Source organism: Zea mays, chromosome 5, assembly GCF_902167145.1.
Source record: "Zea mays cultivar B73 chromosome 5, Zm-B73-REFERENCE-NAM-5.0, whole genome shotgun sequence".
Lineage (NCBI taxonomy): Eukaryota > Viridiplantae > Streptophyta > Magnoliopsida > Poales > Poaceae > Zea > Zea mays.
In genome coordinates this window covers 128,951,003-128,966,686 of record NC_050100.1, presented here as the reverse complement: position 1 = coordinate 128,966,686, position 15,684 = coordinate 128,951,003, and the positions used below count along the sequence as shown (strand labels likewise).

At 48.4% G+C, this 15,684-nt stretch overlaps 1 protein-coding gene across 2 annotated transcripts in view; it reads left to right on the top strand.

The window, feature by feature from the left end:
* The window catches only part of LOC100280502 (SNARE-interacting protein KEULE), a 91,080-nt gene extending 77,158 nt beyond the window's left edge, over positions 1-13,922 (top strand). The window contains exons 15-22 of one of the 2 annotated variants that reach the window (XM_008645345.3): positions 6,338-6,463; positions 6,543-6,638; positions 7,408-7,524; positions 7,611-7,688; positions 8,868-9,058; positions 13,209-13,299; positions 13,452-13,541; positions 13,636-13,922. In XM_008645345.3, the coding sequence (XP_008643567.1) occupies positions 6,338-6,463; positions 6,543-6,638; positions 7,408-7,524; positions 7,611-7,688; positions 8,868-9,058; positions 13,209-13,299; positions 13,452-13,541; positions 13,636-13,689 (843 nt within the window). In that variant the 3' untranslated portion in view covers positions 13,690-13,922. 2 annotated transcript variants of the gene reach the window in all.
* Positions 13,923-15,684: the final 1,762 nt, after the last annotated feature.

Genomic DNA, 15,684 nt, shown 5'->3' with positions numbered 1-15,684 from the left:
TAGACTTAAGTTAACTGGGCCTGGCCCATTACACAGGCGTGAGAGTAATTACACGGGGAAAACCCCAAACCGTTTAGGGTATTCTAACAATGGCCAATGTGGTTGTCCAACACCAAATCAGACGACTAAAATTTTGGTCGGTCTAATCGCTTCGGTGGGTCTAGCCGGATTCAGGTTAATGATTAGTCCGACTAATCGTGGTTAGTTCGACGAGTTGGAAACAATGGTATGAGAGCTGAATTCCCTTACCATTCTCGAAGCATGGGCACTGTGGAAGCATAGAAATGGGTGTGTTTTCGATAGGAACTCTACCAATCTTGTCAAGGGCGTTAACCCCTCGAGCAGCTGGACCGCGGCTACGTAACTCGTACCCGCTGTCCGTCTTCTCCGGCGAGGTATTCCTCTGCCGTAGGCTTTAGAGAGAGTGCAGGGAGATGGGAGATTAAGCTGAGGTATTTCTTATTCCCTTCATTGCCTCATGGTTCCATATAAATAGGCCACTGGCCCGACCAACTAGGTAACTTCTAATTTAGGAAATGACTTATTTGGAAACCCTAATTTAGGAAATGACTTATTTGGAAACCAACTCCCCTCTAATTAAGGCCTATCAATTTGGCCACTAATCTAGCCACTTTCCTTGGATGGACCTTCCTTGGTTGAGCTGCTGCTGGCGCCTCCCTTAAACGCCCTAGCCTCAGCCCTCCTGGCGTCGCGGGCCCGCGTGTAGGTGCGGCCCCACATGACATCTCTCCCCCCCTCGAGGTCCAGCTCGTCCTCGAGCTGAAAATCTGGGTATGTAGCGCGAAACTTGTCGAGGTCCTCCCAGGTCGCCGAAGTTTCTGGTTCGCCCCTCCACTGGACTAGCACCTGTTGAACACCCCGTGCCAGGCAAGCGCGTTCCACCCGAGATGGCTCTGGAACAATCGCCCCATGATGGATGTCGGGTAGGGGCGGTGGGGCGGATGGAGGTGCCCCTACAAACTTCTTCAGGGTGCCCACGTGGAAGACGTCATGAATGCGGGCCTGTGGTGGTAGCTCCAGGCGAACGGTGACATTGTTGATGAGCTCGATGACGCGGTATGGCCCGAGGAAGCGGGGCTTCAGTTTGCCCGATGTCTGTTGTGGCAGTGAGGACGGAGCCCGCTGGCGAAGTCGAAGGAGTGCCCAGTCGCCGACTGCATATGTCACTGGCCGGTGTTGCTTGTCGTAGTGTCGTTTCTGCACCGCTTGGGCCTGCTCGAGGCGATAGCGCACATCGGCAAGGAATGCCTCGCGTTCCTCCATGTTGCGTGCGACCGCATCCACCCTTGTTTCGCCAGGCTCAGAAGAGCGGATGGAGGGCGGGTCACGACCATACACCACCCGGAATGGCGTCTCCCGGAGCGAGGACTGGTATGCCGTGTTGTACACGTATTCGGCCCACGGCAGCCAGCGAAGCCATTGTCGAGGACGGTCGCCTGTGAAACAGCGTAGGTACATAATGATGACGCGGTTGGCCGCCTCCGTCTGGCCGTCGGACTGTGGGTGGAAGGCGGACGACATGTGCAGCTTAGTGCCCATGAGCCGCATGAGCTCACGCCAGAACGTCGAGGTGAACACCGGGTCGCGGTCGGACACCATGGATTGCGGCACACCATGGAGGCGTACAATGTCGGCGAAGAAGGCCTGCGCCACCGACTCGGCGGTGTATGGGTGGCCGAGGGCGATGAAGTGGCAATACTTGCTGAAGCGGTCGACGACGGAGAGGATCACCGACTTCCCGTTGACACGGGGAAGTGCTTCAATGAAGTCGAGGCCGATGTCTGCCCAAACGACGGTGGGAATCGGTAGTGGCATGAGGAGACCTGCCGGGTGAAGATGCTCTGACTTGTACCGCTGACAAGTGGGACATGCCCGTACGAAGTCCTGCACCACACTCCGCATGTTGGGAAAATGGAAGTCACGACGGAGGCGGTGTAGTGTGCGCTGGACGCCCTCATGTCCATCATTATGGACAGCCGCCACAATCTCCTGCAGAAGTGGCGAGGCCGGTGGGATGTATAGGCGCCTGTCATAGAGAACCATGTCGTCGGCCACCGCCCATGGATCAGTGCGTGTGCCTGCCCTGACTTCGTCGTGGATGGCAGCCAGAGCGGGCTCAGTAGCCTGGGCGTGTCGGAGGCGGCTGATGAAGTCGAAGCGGGGAGCTGAGATTGCCTGGAGAGTCCCCGTGCCGTCCTCGTCGGTGTCGCGGCGCGAGAGCGCGTCGGCCACCGTGTTCGTTGCTCCTGACTTGTACTCGACGGAGAAGTCGAACCCGAGGAGCTTACCCACCCAATGATGCTGTGGAATGGTCGCCAGACGCTGATCGAGGAGGTACTTGAGGCTGTAGTGGTATGTCTTGACGACGAAGCGTCGCCCCCATAGGTACGACCTCCAATGTCGTACGGCAAGCACAAGCCCGATGAGTTCGCGCTCATAGGCCGCTAGGGAGCGATGGCGGGGCGCCACCGGTCGGCTGAAGAAAGCGAGCGGATGAGCCTCCTGTATGAGCACCGCCCCGAAGCCATAGGTGGACGCGTCGCACTCCACGATGAAGGGCTTGGTGAAGTCCGGTAATGTCAATACTGGTGCTGTCGTCACTGCCCTTTTGAGGGCACTAAAAGCGGCGCTGGCCTCGTCGGACCACACGAACCCCTCTTTCTTCAGGAGTGCCGTGAGGGGTGCTGCAATGGCGCCGTAGTTGTGGACGAACTTGCGATAGTAGCCTGCCAAACCGAGGAAACCACGCACGGCGCGCGCCGAACGAGGTTGGGGCCAGTCGTGGATGGCCTGGACCTTCGCGGGGTCCATAGCGACGCCAGCCGCTGAAATGACGTGGCCGAGGTAGGCGACGGAGTCAACACCAAAGGAGCACTTGGACCTCTTGACAAAGAGTCGGTGCTGGCGCAGGGTGTTGAGGACGACGCGGAGGTGCCGGAGGTGGTCCGCCCATGAGGTGTTGTATATCAAGATGTCGTCAAAGAAGACAAGCACAAACCGGCGGAGGTAGGTGCGCAGGACGTCATTCATCAAAGCCTGGAATGTGGCTGGGGCGTTGCACAGCCCGAACGGCATCACCAGGAACTCGTAGAGGCCGTCGTGGGTGCGGAACGCCGTTTTATGGACGTCCTCCTGCCGCATCCGCACTTGGTGATACCCCGACCGCAGGTCCAGCTTGGTGAAGAGGCGTGCACCATGGAGCTCGTCGAGGAGCTCGTCGACGACCGGAATCGGAAACGCGTCTTTGACAGTGAGCGCGTTCAACGCGCGGTAGTCGACGCAGAAGCGCCACGACCCGTCCAGCTTCTTGACGAGGATGACCGGGGAAGAGAACGCCGAGTCACTGCGGCGGACGATGCCCTGGTCGATCATGGCGGCGCACTGCCGCTCAAGTTCGTCCTTGTGCGCCGCAGGGTACCTGTACGGTCGCACCGCCACCGGGGAGGAGCCTGGCTTGAGGACTATGTGGTGCTCGCGGCCGCGTGCTGGAGGTAGTCAGCTCGGCTCGGTGAAGACATCGGCGAAGGCGTGTAGCAGCCCGTCGATGAGGGTGTCGTTGGTTGTGGCGGCTAGGAGAGTCGGCGTGGATGGAGGTGCTACGCCGCGCCAGCAGACGTCCCGCCCCTCCCACTGGAATGCCATGGTTCGGGCGGTGAAGTCCCATACAATGGGCCCGAGCGTGGCCATCCAGTGCATGCCGAGGACGACGTCGTACCCCGCTAAGGGCATTACGAAGAGGTCGACGCCGAATACCATGCCGCCCACGTCGATCGGAGCGTTGCGAAGAACGCCCGGGCAGGCCACGCGCTCCCCATTGGCCACCGTTGCCGTGAGTCGAGGCCGCGGCTCGATGGTCAGCCTGGAGCGTCGCGCAGCCGCTTCCCCGATGAAGCTATGTGTTGAGCCCGTGTCGATGAGCGCGACGAAAGTAGCGGCGCCGACGATCACCTGCAGTTGTACCGTATTGCTGACGAGTACCCCTGCGACGGCGTGAAGGGAGAACACCGGTGTCTCCGTGTCGGGGTCCTCCCCTGTGGCGGACTCGTCGGCGTTGCAGTTGAAGCAGAGGCCTTGCCGACGGCGCTCCTCTTGCTCCTGCATGGATAGGCGTTTGCGCCCATCTGCCATGACCGCGGGCGTGGCTGCCTTCTCAGCCGGCGGGGCAGGCAGAGCTAGTCGCGGTGCAGGTGTTGGCAGCAGACCACGGGTGGCGCCCTTGGGAGGCGGCGGTGTATATTGTTCCCGAAGCTCCAGCTGGCTCGCCAGGCTCATGGCAGCCGCTAAGGACTGCGGGTTGTGTACCTGGACGTCAAGGCTGAGCGGGGGACGGAGACCCCCCGTGAATAGTTGGACCCGTTGTGCCTCGTCGAGGGGTCATGCACGTGGAAGGAGCGCCTGGAAGCGGTCCTGATAGTCCGCGACAGACCCCGTGCGGCGGCAATCAGCCAGCTCGAAGAGAGGCGCGGCGCGGATAGGAGGACCGTAGCGCAGATTGAGCAACTCCTTGAACCTGCGCCACGATGGAGTACCCTCGTCCGTCTGGACCTGGATATACCACATCTGCGCCCCGTGCTCCAAGTTGTAGGATGCCATCCAGACCTTCTCCTCCTCCATGATGCGCTGCTGATGGAAGTAGGATTCGCAGCGGTTGATGAAGATGAGAGGATCGGTTTTACCATCGTACCGGGGAAAGTCCAGCTTTTGGAACCTCGGTGGCCGGTCCCCATGGTGCTCTCCGTAGCCGATCTTGTGGCCTGAGGCGGACGTGCGGTCGGCTGTGAGGCTGGCGATGGCCTGGGCGTTGGCCGCGACGGACGCCTGCAGTGACTTGAGAGCCTCGGCAAAGGCCTTGAAGTCGTTGGAATCGCCCATGGCTGGAACGCAAGACGCCACAGAGGACGTCGGGGAGGTTGGTGCTGCGGCTGGGGGTGGTGGAGAGGTGATGTCGGCTGGCGTAGTGGTGGGCTGGGAAGAGGATCGCCGGGATCGTGATACCAGGTTGTCAAGGGCGTTAACCCCTCGAGTAGCTGGACCGCGGCTACGTAACTCGTACCCGCTGTCCGTCTTCTCCGGCGAGGTATTCCTCTGCCGTAGGCTTTAGAGAGAGTGCAGGAGATGGGAGATTAAGCTGAGGTATTTCTTATTCCCTTCATTGCCTCATGGTTCCATATAAATAGGCCACTGGCCCGACCAACTAGGTAACTTCTAATTTAGGAAATGACTTATTTGGAAACCCTAATTTAGGAAATGACTTATTTGGAAACCAACTCCCCTCTAATTAAGGCCTATCAATTTGGCCACTAATCTAGCCACTTTCCTTGGATGGACCTTCCTTGGTTGAGCTGCTGCTGGCGCCTCCCTTAAACGCCCTAGCCTCAGCCCTCCTGGCGTCGCGGGCCCGCGTGGCGTGAGAGTAATTACACGGGGAAAACCCCAAACCGTTTAGGGTATTCTAACAATGGCCAATGTGGTTGTCCAACACCAAATCAGACGACTAAAATTTTGGTCGGTCTAATCGCTTCGGTGGGTCTAGCCGGATTCAGGTTAATGATTAGTCCGACTAATCGTGGTTAGTTCGACGAGTTGGAAACAATGGTATGAGAGCTGAATTCCCTTACCATTCTCGAAGCATGGGCACTGTGGAAGCATAGAAATGGGTGTGTTTTCGATAGGAACTCTACCAATCTAGAAGATGCCATCCGAAAAGCTGACTTGGAGAAAGATCTTTGGAACATAGCAGGGGCAAGGGCTCCGTCCCTTCTTACTGACCCTATTTGTGGGCTTTGAGCTCGTGATAGTTTCTGTTTTTTTTCGTTTTTGGCCACCGTAAGGAGGCATTTTATGGTTGTATCTGTCCATTTTTTATTGTACTCTTAATATAATGATGTGCAGTTTTCCTGCGCAATCGATAAAAATTCACAACAATTTTTGCTCAAATGAAAATTTATTTCTTCTTCTCAAATGTATATCAAATATATTCTTTTTTATATTTTTCGGAAGTAGTTAAACAACTAATTACTTTTAACCTATTTTCGTTTTGATTAAAAATGTTATGCTTTTCTTCCATTTCCTTCCGAAACAATTTGTGCTTAGAGTAATATGCACCAGAGGTCCATTAACTTATGATGGGATTTCATCTAGGTCCATCAAAAGTAGTGTCCTAGATGACACCCCTACACAAGTTAATGGACCTCTATTGCGCTTTACTCTTTGCTTAATCAGTGCTCAGTGCTGTACCTATGTTCTTTTTGTTCATTACATGAAGCATGCATAAAATTGATTCTATGTTGTATTTCTGTCACTTTATTTTATACAGATTGCAGGAAAACTCAATAACATAATAAGGGAACAATGTCTTCGGGATGTTGGACAGCTAGAGCAAGATCTTGTGTTTGGCGATGCTGGAACCAAAGAACTAATCAACTTTTTGAGAACACAATTGGTAATTTTAGTTTGACCTACATTGGTTGACACATTGGCTTTCACCACATTTTGTATTCAGATTTTCTGACTCAATGCAGGTTGTAAGTCGTGAAAATAAATTACGCTTGCTGATGATTTATGCAGCACTTAACCCAGAGAAGTTTGAAAGCGACAAGGGTGCAAAATTAATGCAGGTAATTCTTTAACCCACATCAAGACTTCTAAAACTAACTTTTTTTTCTTCGAACACACAAGAGAGCTGCGTGTCATTTCATTAACAAAAAAAAAGGATGGGATAGCCCCCCCCCCCCCCCCCACACACACACTGAGGGGGTGACTTACAACTTAATTACATAAAACAAACCAAAAAACGACCCTAAGTGGCCTGACCTTTAGGGTGACTTCTTGTAGAGCTGTAACCCTCCAGGCACCACATTTGACCTTCATCTACTGCAGCCATCACAACATTTTAAACATCTGGACTCACTCCCTGGAAATCACTGGCATTTCTATGTTTCCATAGTTCCCAAGCCACTAGGATCACTAGAGAATTGAAGCCTTTGCTTTCTTCTTTGTGTAATACTCGAGCTGCTCGGCTCTACCAAGAATTGAAGAGACTATCAGCACTAGGACTGACAACGGCAATGAGTGTGTGAAGCACAATATGCCAGACCTGCCTAGCAAACACACAAGAAACTAAGATGTGGCTGATAGTTTCAGAGTGTTGATCACAAAAAGGACAAGCAACAAGATGTGTTAATCCCCTTTTAGCCAAGCGATCAGAAGTCTTAGTTTCTTATGTGTTGATCACAAAAAGGACACGCAGACTGGCTGAAAGAAGTCTTAAGTTTTACATCAAAATATTAATAATGTGGAACTCCTAACTTCAACAATTTCCTTCAATGGATCTCATTCAAACTCTTGTCAACAGCCACATTGAACCTGAGGAATGCTGTTTTACAGTTGGCAGGATTATCTGCTGATGACATGATTGCTGTAAATAATATGCGTTGCTTATGTGGGCCTGATACCAAAAAGTCTTCAGTAGGGGGTTTTACACTGAAATTTGATGTTCACAAGGTAAACATTGTAGGTTATTTCTTGGCTTCTATTTCTATATTTAATCTGGATCTGAAGATGTATTCTTTTCTTCCTGTTGATAACAGAAGAAACACACAAATCGAAAAGAGCGAACAGGGGAAGAATCAACATGGGCACTCTCTCGATTTTACCCTATTTTGGAGGTATAAATCAATGTTTTCTCTTGACTACTTTAAATGCTTGATGCTACTAATGAATCATCTACTTGCTATTTTGTGTTCTTCGCTTGGATTTTGTTTTAAATTCTGCTTTCCTTGTCTCACATTAACTTACTGTTCGTACACAACTAATACATTCCAAAATAACTCGGATTCTAACATCTTTGCCCTTGGCCATGAACCTCCTTTCCTTTTTGGATCGACTTAATTCTTATACCTATTCTTTTATTCTTCTATTTTGGATCCAAAGAAAAGAAGAATAAAATCCATAGAAGTTCCTAACTAAAAATGTGATTTCTAAAGATTTTGTTGTAATTCTTCGAATTATCGAACAAATCCAATCCAATAGAATACATTAGAAATATAAGTTACCCACTTTTTGTACTACATTGATTTTTGCCTTTTATTTTGTCAAAGTACCCATATAATATTTAGGAAGATTTGTATAAAAAAATTCTGAAGTCAATGTGAAATTTCTTATAAAATATCCTTGTATGGTTGATTTTCGATTTGCTAGAAAACATTAGAAATGGATAATTTAATCAAGACAAAAAAACGATAATCCGTTTGTCCCAAAATATAAGGATTTATGGGAGTTTTAGGACAATTAAGAAGAAAAATGTGCATCATACAGCTGGGACCATTGCTGAGTCCTGATTGGCTTAGTTTGCGGCAGACTGTTGGGCTAATCCTTACCACAAATGGTGATCGCTCTTAATTACCTTACTTTTTGTGGCTGGTATTGTTGACTCCCCAGAAGTCCTTATATTCTGGAATAGTATTTAAGCACCAGAACTTATATTTTTGGACCGAGGGAGTACTGAACATAAAAATCCCTTTGTTAGAAGCCAAAGGCCTAAAAGCTGAAATCTAGTGTCGAAGAAACTTTACTATCTGGGATATCAGAATGATCATACCTCATCCCATTAAGCTATGGAGAGTACAAGGCCTATGGGGGTACTAATTGGATTTGAGCACTATTCTAGTCTGCAGGGCTGCCCTTTCTACAGTCAAACCATCTTCCCTGTCAGAAAGCAATGAAAGAATTTTATTTTTCTCTAGAATTATGTGAATGCCACCATAGAATTCCTTTATTCCTTGGTTTTACCAGTTTTTGTTTGTATTGGTATAATGATGTGAATGAGGTTCTCACCTGTCCTGCAGCAATTGATTGAAAATCTTAGCAAAGGTGAGCTGCCAAAAGATGAATATAACTGTATGAATGACCCTAGTCCTACTGTTCATGGACTGCCAACCAGTAGCTCTGCCCGAACAAGCCCCGCTCACTCAATGCGATCCAGACGAACAGGTGGCACATGGGCAAGACCTCGTGGCTCTGATGATGGATATTCAAGGTGAGTGGTGGATACTCATTTCTTGGTTCATGTTAAGTACTCCAGCCAGTCCGTTTTCTTAGGCATATACACATTTTTTAAATAATACCGGTACATTAGGCGTAGTTGAGGTTCCAATGCATTTTTCTGTTGAACATTAAAGAGAAGACAGAATCCAAAACGATTTTGCATGAGCCGTGGGGGATGTATTTTCAGTTTTGGCCACCGTGAGGTGGCTTTGTACTTTGTTTTGGTCCATCTTGAACCTTTGTCTTTCCTTTATATAATGATGCGCAGTTCTTTGGGGCCTTGCAGTACCTTGTCTTCATCCGGCCCGACATTGCCTACGTCGTCTAGCAGGTGTGCCTCCATATGCACGACCTCTGGGAACTGCACCTCACCGCTATGAACCGGACCCTGTGGTACCTCCGGGACACCCTGAACTTTGGCCTCCTTCGTCGCTCTTCGACCACAGACCTCGTCGTCTACAGCGACGCCGACTCGGCTGGTTGCCCTATCACACGCTGATCCACTTTTGGCTATGATGTGTTTTTGGGCGACAATCTTGTCTCTTGGTCCTTGAAGCGGTAGTTGGTCGTCTCCCGCTCCAGCGCCGAGGCCGAGTACCGCCCCGTGGCTAACGGTGTGGTCGAAGCGGCATGGGCGACAATCTTGTCTCTTGCTTTAGGAGCGACACAATCCGTTGACGCGGAGCATGCTTGTCTACTCTGACTAGCTCTCCACCAACCAACCCAGTCTAGCACCAGCGCACCAGCATGTTGAGATCGACCTCCACTTCGTGCATGAGCGTGTCGCCAATGGAGATGTGTGAGTTCTGCATTTCTCGACTACCACTCCGTTCGCCGACATCTTCACCAAGGGTCTTCTCATGCCGGTGTTTGAGGAGTTTTGGTCCAGTCTCAACATCTGTTGTGGCTAGAGTTTCGACTGCGAGGGGGTGCTAGATGTATCACGTCTGTACTAATTTATTGTGTATGTGCTATTGGTGTAATGGGCCTAGGTCCACCTAACTCTACTATTAATACATCTCCCAAACCAGATTATGGTTTGGGTGTCCACTTCTATCATTCCCCTTGCTGGCTCCTCCCAACCTCTAGACCTCAATTCTCTCCTCGTTGTCGATCCTGTCGAAGTACCTCAACTTCCCCTACCCTCGGTCCCGTTGACCTCTTCCGTGCCATGCGTGGCCCCATTGCTTTCGACTGCGCCACGCGCGGCCCCATCGCCTCCGTCTGCGCCACGCGCGGCCCTGCCTCTCCGACCACCTTCGGCTCGCCTCGCTAATCCCGCCCGTGTCTATCAGTGGCATGTGCGATCTGATCCACCGGTCCCCTCATCCAACGTGTTGACCTGTGCCTTGGTTCGGTCCCGTGATGAGTCGCGAGTGCACCATCCGGTTATCATCCACCGTGACCCCTGCCACGTCCACCCAATGGTCACGTGTCGATCGGTCGGCGTTCTTTGGCAACTGGTGCTCATGGCTGCCGCTGCTCCCTCGCATGTCCCCTCCATCCGTACTGCGCTGGTCAATCCCCACTGGCGCAATGCTATGGAGGAGTATGCGGCCCTGCTAGCCAACCATACATGAGACTTGGTGTCATGTCCCCCTAGCACGAACGTGGTCACCGGCATGTGGATCTTCTGTCACAAGCTCAAGGCCGATTGTACTCTAGATCACTACAAGGCTTGCTGGGTTCTTCGGGGCTTCACTCAGCGCCCTGGAGTGGACTATGACGAAACCTTCAGCCTTGTCGACTTGTCGTTAAGCCTACCACCATTTGGATTGTCTTCTCCCTCGCCCTCTCTTGGGACGGGGCGGTCCACCAGCTAGACGTCAATAATGCCTTCCTTCACGGCACTCTGAACGAGACGGTGTACCGCAGCCAGCCCACCGGCTTTGTTGACTCCACTCGCCTGGGTATGGTGTGTAAGCTTAAGCGCTCTTTGTATGGACTCAAGCAAGCGTCGGGGGCCTGGTACAGTCGTTTCGCCACCTACTTGGTCTCTCTCGGCTTCGTCGAGGCCAATTTAGAATGTCCCTGTTCATCCTTAGGCGTGACGACGACACCGTCTACCTCCTCTACGTCAACAACATTGTACACACGACCTCCAATGGTGCACTCTTTCACCGCACAATTGCTGCCTGCAGCACGAGTTCACGATGAAGGACACGTGCCCTCTACTTTCTCGGGATCACCATGGAGTGTTGCGCCTAAGGCCTCTTCCTTCACAAGCGCTAGTACGCCATTGACATTCTGGAGCGGGCTGGCATGATCGACTGCAAGCCTTGCTCCATGCCCGTTGACACACAGGCGAAGGTCTCCGACGACAATGGTGCCCTAGTCTGTGACGTGACTGCCTATCAGAGCCTTGTCGGGCACTACAATACCTCATCTTCAGCCGACCCAGTGTTGCCTACACGGTCTAGTAGGTGTGCCTTCACATGTATACCCCACGGGATCCCCACCTTACCTCTGCCAAGCGGATACGTGGCTACCTCCGTGGTAGCCTCGACTATGTATGGCCCTCACCGACTTCTAAGTTGGTTATCTACATTGACGCTGATTGGGCCGGCTGCCCCTACACGTGCCGGTCCACCTGGCTACGCGTGTCCTTGGGCACCAACCTCGTCTCGTGGTCCTCGAAGCGGCAGCCCGTTGTCTCCCGGTCCAGCGCTGAGACCGAGTATTGCGCTGTGGCCAATGGTGTGGTCGAGACATCTTGGCTCTGTCAGTTACTCCAGGAGCTCAACAGTCCCCTTGCGTGCGTAACACTTGTAAAGTGAGACAACGTTAGCGTGGTCTATCTCTCCAACCCCGTGCAGCACCAGCGCACGAAGAACGTGGAGATCGACCTTCACTTTGTCTGCGAGCGTGTCATCATCGGTGATGTCCACGTCCTGCACGTACTGACCACTTCGCAGTTTGCTGACATCTTCACACTATGTTCGTTGCGCCAGATCCTCATGGTGAGGGCATCAAAGTTCTTTAGGATTGGCCTAAGAGAGCGGTGCCACTGAACTCCTAGAACAATGTCAAACCCTCCACATAGAAGGTGTGGTCGAGTATCTCAGTGTCCCCCATGGAAACGAAGCTTGGGGCAGATGCCGCGAGCGACTGGCAACCCGATTGCCATTCGGCACCGAGTCCTATGAGTAATAAACATTCTATAAGAAGATAACCTCAAGTTCCCATACGAAAAGGTTAAAGTGAAGTATTGATTATGTTGAAACTCTAGATACTTAGAGTGATTTCATGTATAACTTATGCAACATGTGCAAGTGAAATAGAAGAAATGATGGCATCTTGTGGATTTTATTCTCCAAACATTTTTGAGGATTATATGTAGACATATGTTGCACCTCCGTAAAATTTCGTGAATTTCTAAGGCTCTTTGTGTATTATTAATTTCTTTCTATAGAAAAACATAAAGAAATAATTAAATTCATAAAATAATTTAGTGTCGGCCAAAAAATGAAAATAAGTTACCAAGACCAATAAACATTCTATAATAAGATAAACTTATGTCCCCACATGAAAATGATAAAGTGAATTATTAATTATGTTGAAACTTGGATACTTAAAGTGATTTCACGTGTAACTTATAGAATAAGTTAAAGTGAAATAAAAGAAATGGTGTCATCTTGTAGATTTTATGGTCCAAACATTTTTAGGATTAAATATGTACATATGTTGCGCCTATGTAGAATTTTATGAAATTTCTGAGGCTATTTGTGTATTATTATTATTTTTCTTCAAAAAATCATCAAAATGCACACAGCTATCTGGATACCCGGGAAGATGTATCCGAAAAGATATCCGGATATTCGGAAAAATATATCCGAAATCCGATGGATACCAACCATCCCATATTTGTATCTGATATCCGAACACTATCCGACCCGAATCTGAAAATCCGGATATGTTGCGAATATCCGAAAAAAACTATCAAACCGGATAATTAGCCTCTTCGGACGGTCGGATGCTCGGATAGTATCCATACCGTTTACACCCATATTACAAGTACCATGAATCTTTGTTTGCGCACTCATACAATAGATTTTCGTGCATTGCATTATCAGATTTATAAGTTAAATAATCTGTTCAATAACTTTCAGCAACCTCTGCTAACGGCTTTTGACGTTTTCCAGTGATTCTGTGTTGAAGCATGCCTCCAGTGACTTCAGGAAACTTGGTCAGCGTATATTTGTTTTTGTAATAGGCGGTGCTACTCGATCAGAGGTATCTACAGTACATTGCTTAGTTGCTTTGGCATGTTACAGTTTCTGTCGAGGATATGAATTAAAGTATGTCATGCATTAGTATTCTAGGATCCATCATTTGTGTGAGTATTTGCGTGCTGCATGCTGTAACCAGTATTGTAATTTTTCTAGTTACGTGCTGCACACAAGCTTTCATCCAAGCTGAAGCGAGACATCATCCTTGGTTCATCTAGCCTTGATGATCCTCCCCAGTTCATCACAGTAAGTAGCTTGTCCTGTTAATAGTCTTGTCCTGTTAATAGTCTACTCTGCGTGATGCCTCAGCAAAACTGAGTTGGATTGCTATGGTTTGCAGAAATTAAAGTTGATGTCAGTAGAAGAATTGACACTTGATGACCTTCAGCTGTAAATGGTGTCCGCCCACACGGAGTGTAACCTTTTATTTTCTCTGTTCTGTCAGCTCTTATTTGTGGGGGCCTGTCATATTCATTCGGTGAAATGCATTCTTAATACCACTTTTACTGGTGAATGTAAGAAAAAAACTGTTATGCAATTAATCTTTTCATGCAATTATTGTGCAACCAAAATACCAGAAGTCATGAGAAGTTCTCAAAATTTTATTGATGAATTTTATTTACTCAATCGATCTATCAAATTTTAAATCTAATTTATCCTACGTTAAAGAGATATATTAAAAATATTCTATCATTTTTGAATTCTTCATATCCACTACCGGAATTTGGCTCTTCGCCGAGTGTCAAATATTTTGCCGAGTGTCACGCAAAAACGGTCTCGCATGTAGAAACTATCAAAATAGAACTTGTAAATCTAGAAAAGTTATGTCTTTTATTTAGTGCCTTAAATAATCAAATTACTTTCGATTGGTTATAGTATATGAGAAATGAAAATGTAATATGGACATAATTTATATAGTAGTGTAGTGGTAAATGAGGGTATGCGCGAGGGAGGTTGCGAGTTCGAATCTCACCATCCACAAAACATACAAAACATGTAAATATGATACAAAATAATAGTGAAAAATGATTAGACGATGAGTATGGTAGTAATAGTTAGTGGTTGGAGAGACGTTCCTATAATTTAAAAAATGTTTTGCTGTTTTTTTGGGGTTTTTTCGATTCTTAATTTGTCGAGTGCTTTTCTTTGCTGAGTGTCTGAAAAAAGTACTCGGTAAAAAATCCTTTGCCGATAAAATGTTTACCAAGTATTTTTTTCTGAGTGTTAGGGTTTAGGGTTTACACTCGGTAAAAGTTTTGACGAGTGTAAAATGACCTTTGCCGAGTGTCTATTTTCAAATGGAAGATTTACTCCCGCAGTTGGGTCACGGGCCGTTCAACCACATGTCGCAGATAGTTCGCGTCACCGCAGGAAGCATTGCATGGCGGTCCAGTGATCTATCACAGACCGCCATCGGCATTTACCTCGCAGAGCCGAACGTAAGGTATTTCTCATCATGAGAAGACCCTATGCTTCGTTGTTGTTTGTCTCCAAATAGGTGGTGGCCATCATATAGGTGGTGTCCTATAAAGCAACGATAGAGGTAGAGTTCAATAGCGTATTGGAGATAGTGTTATTTATATTACATCTTATTTACTATATCGTTCTCCAAAGTCTCGACCCTACTGGATCATCACCAAGGTCTATACTCATTGTTGTGACGATCTAGGGATCGTTAGTGATTGGTGTCTAAATTGACGCCAACACTCTATACATAAGGCGCTCTTTTGTTACGTTTATTTATTTTTATACTTTAGACAATGAATTATATATATATATATATATATATATATATATATATATATATATATATATATATATATATATATATATATATATATATATATATATATATATATAAAGATATTTGAGAGTATAATACTGAAAAAAGTTCTTAATATATATCTTAGGTGAATGAAACACAGAGGAGGAAGAATAGAAGGATACTCTCGAGACAGCGCGAGGATACGGATATAGGGTCGGTTGCATTATTATTATCCACGATTCCTGAGATGCTTGATGGATCGATGCCGAGCAAAGCCGAATCAGCCGTGTATATTTGTTTAATATAATAATTACAGCTTGTTGCTGGTTTCAGCCGCTGAGCAGTCTGGGGGCGTGCTGGTCCTCCCCGTCTCCGGTGGTGGTGGGCCGTGGGGCCCACCGTGTCCAACATCCAAATCTGCGCTTTTGACCGGTTTGGAATAAAGTGATGCTGAATGTCAGGCCATGCCACGTCCCTCTTTGATTAGGGTTTGAAGTCTACCAGTACAGCAGTACTACAGGTTTATGACCCCTAGGCTACGGCATAGCAGTAGATTATACTAGCTAGCTAGAGATGGTGAAATGATGGGATAAGCGAATGATATGCATAACGGAGTACTTCTAC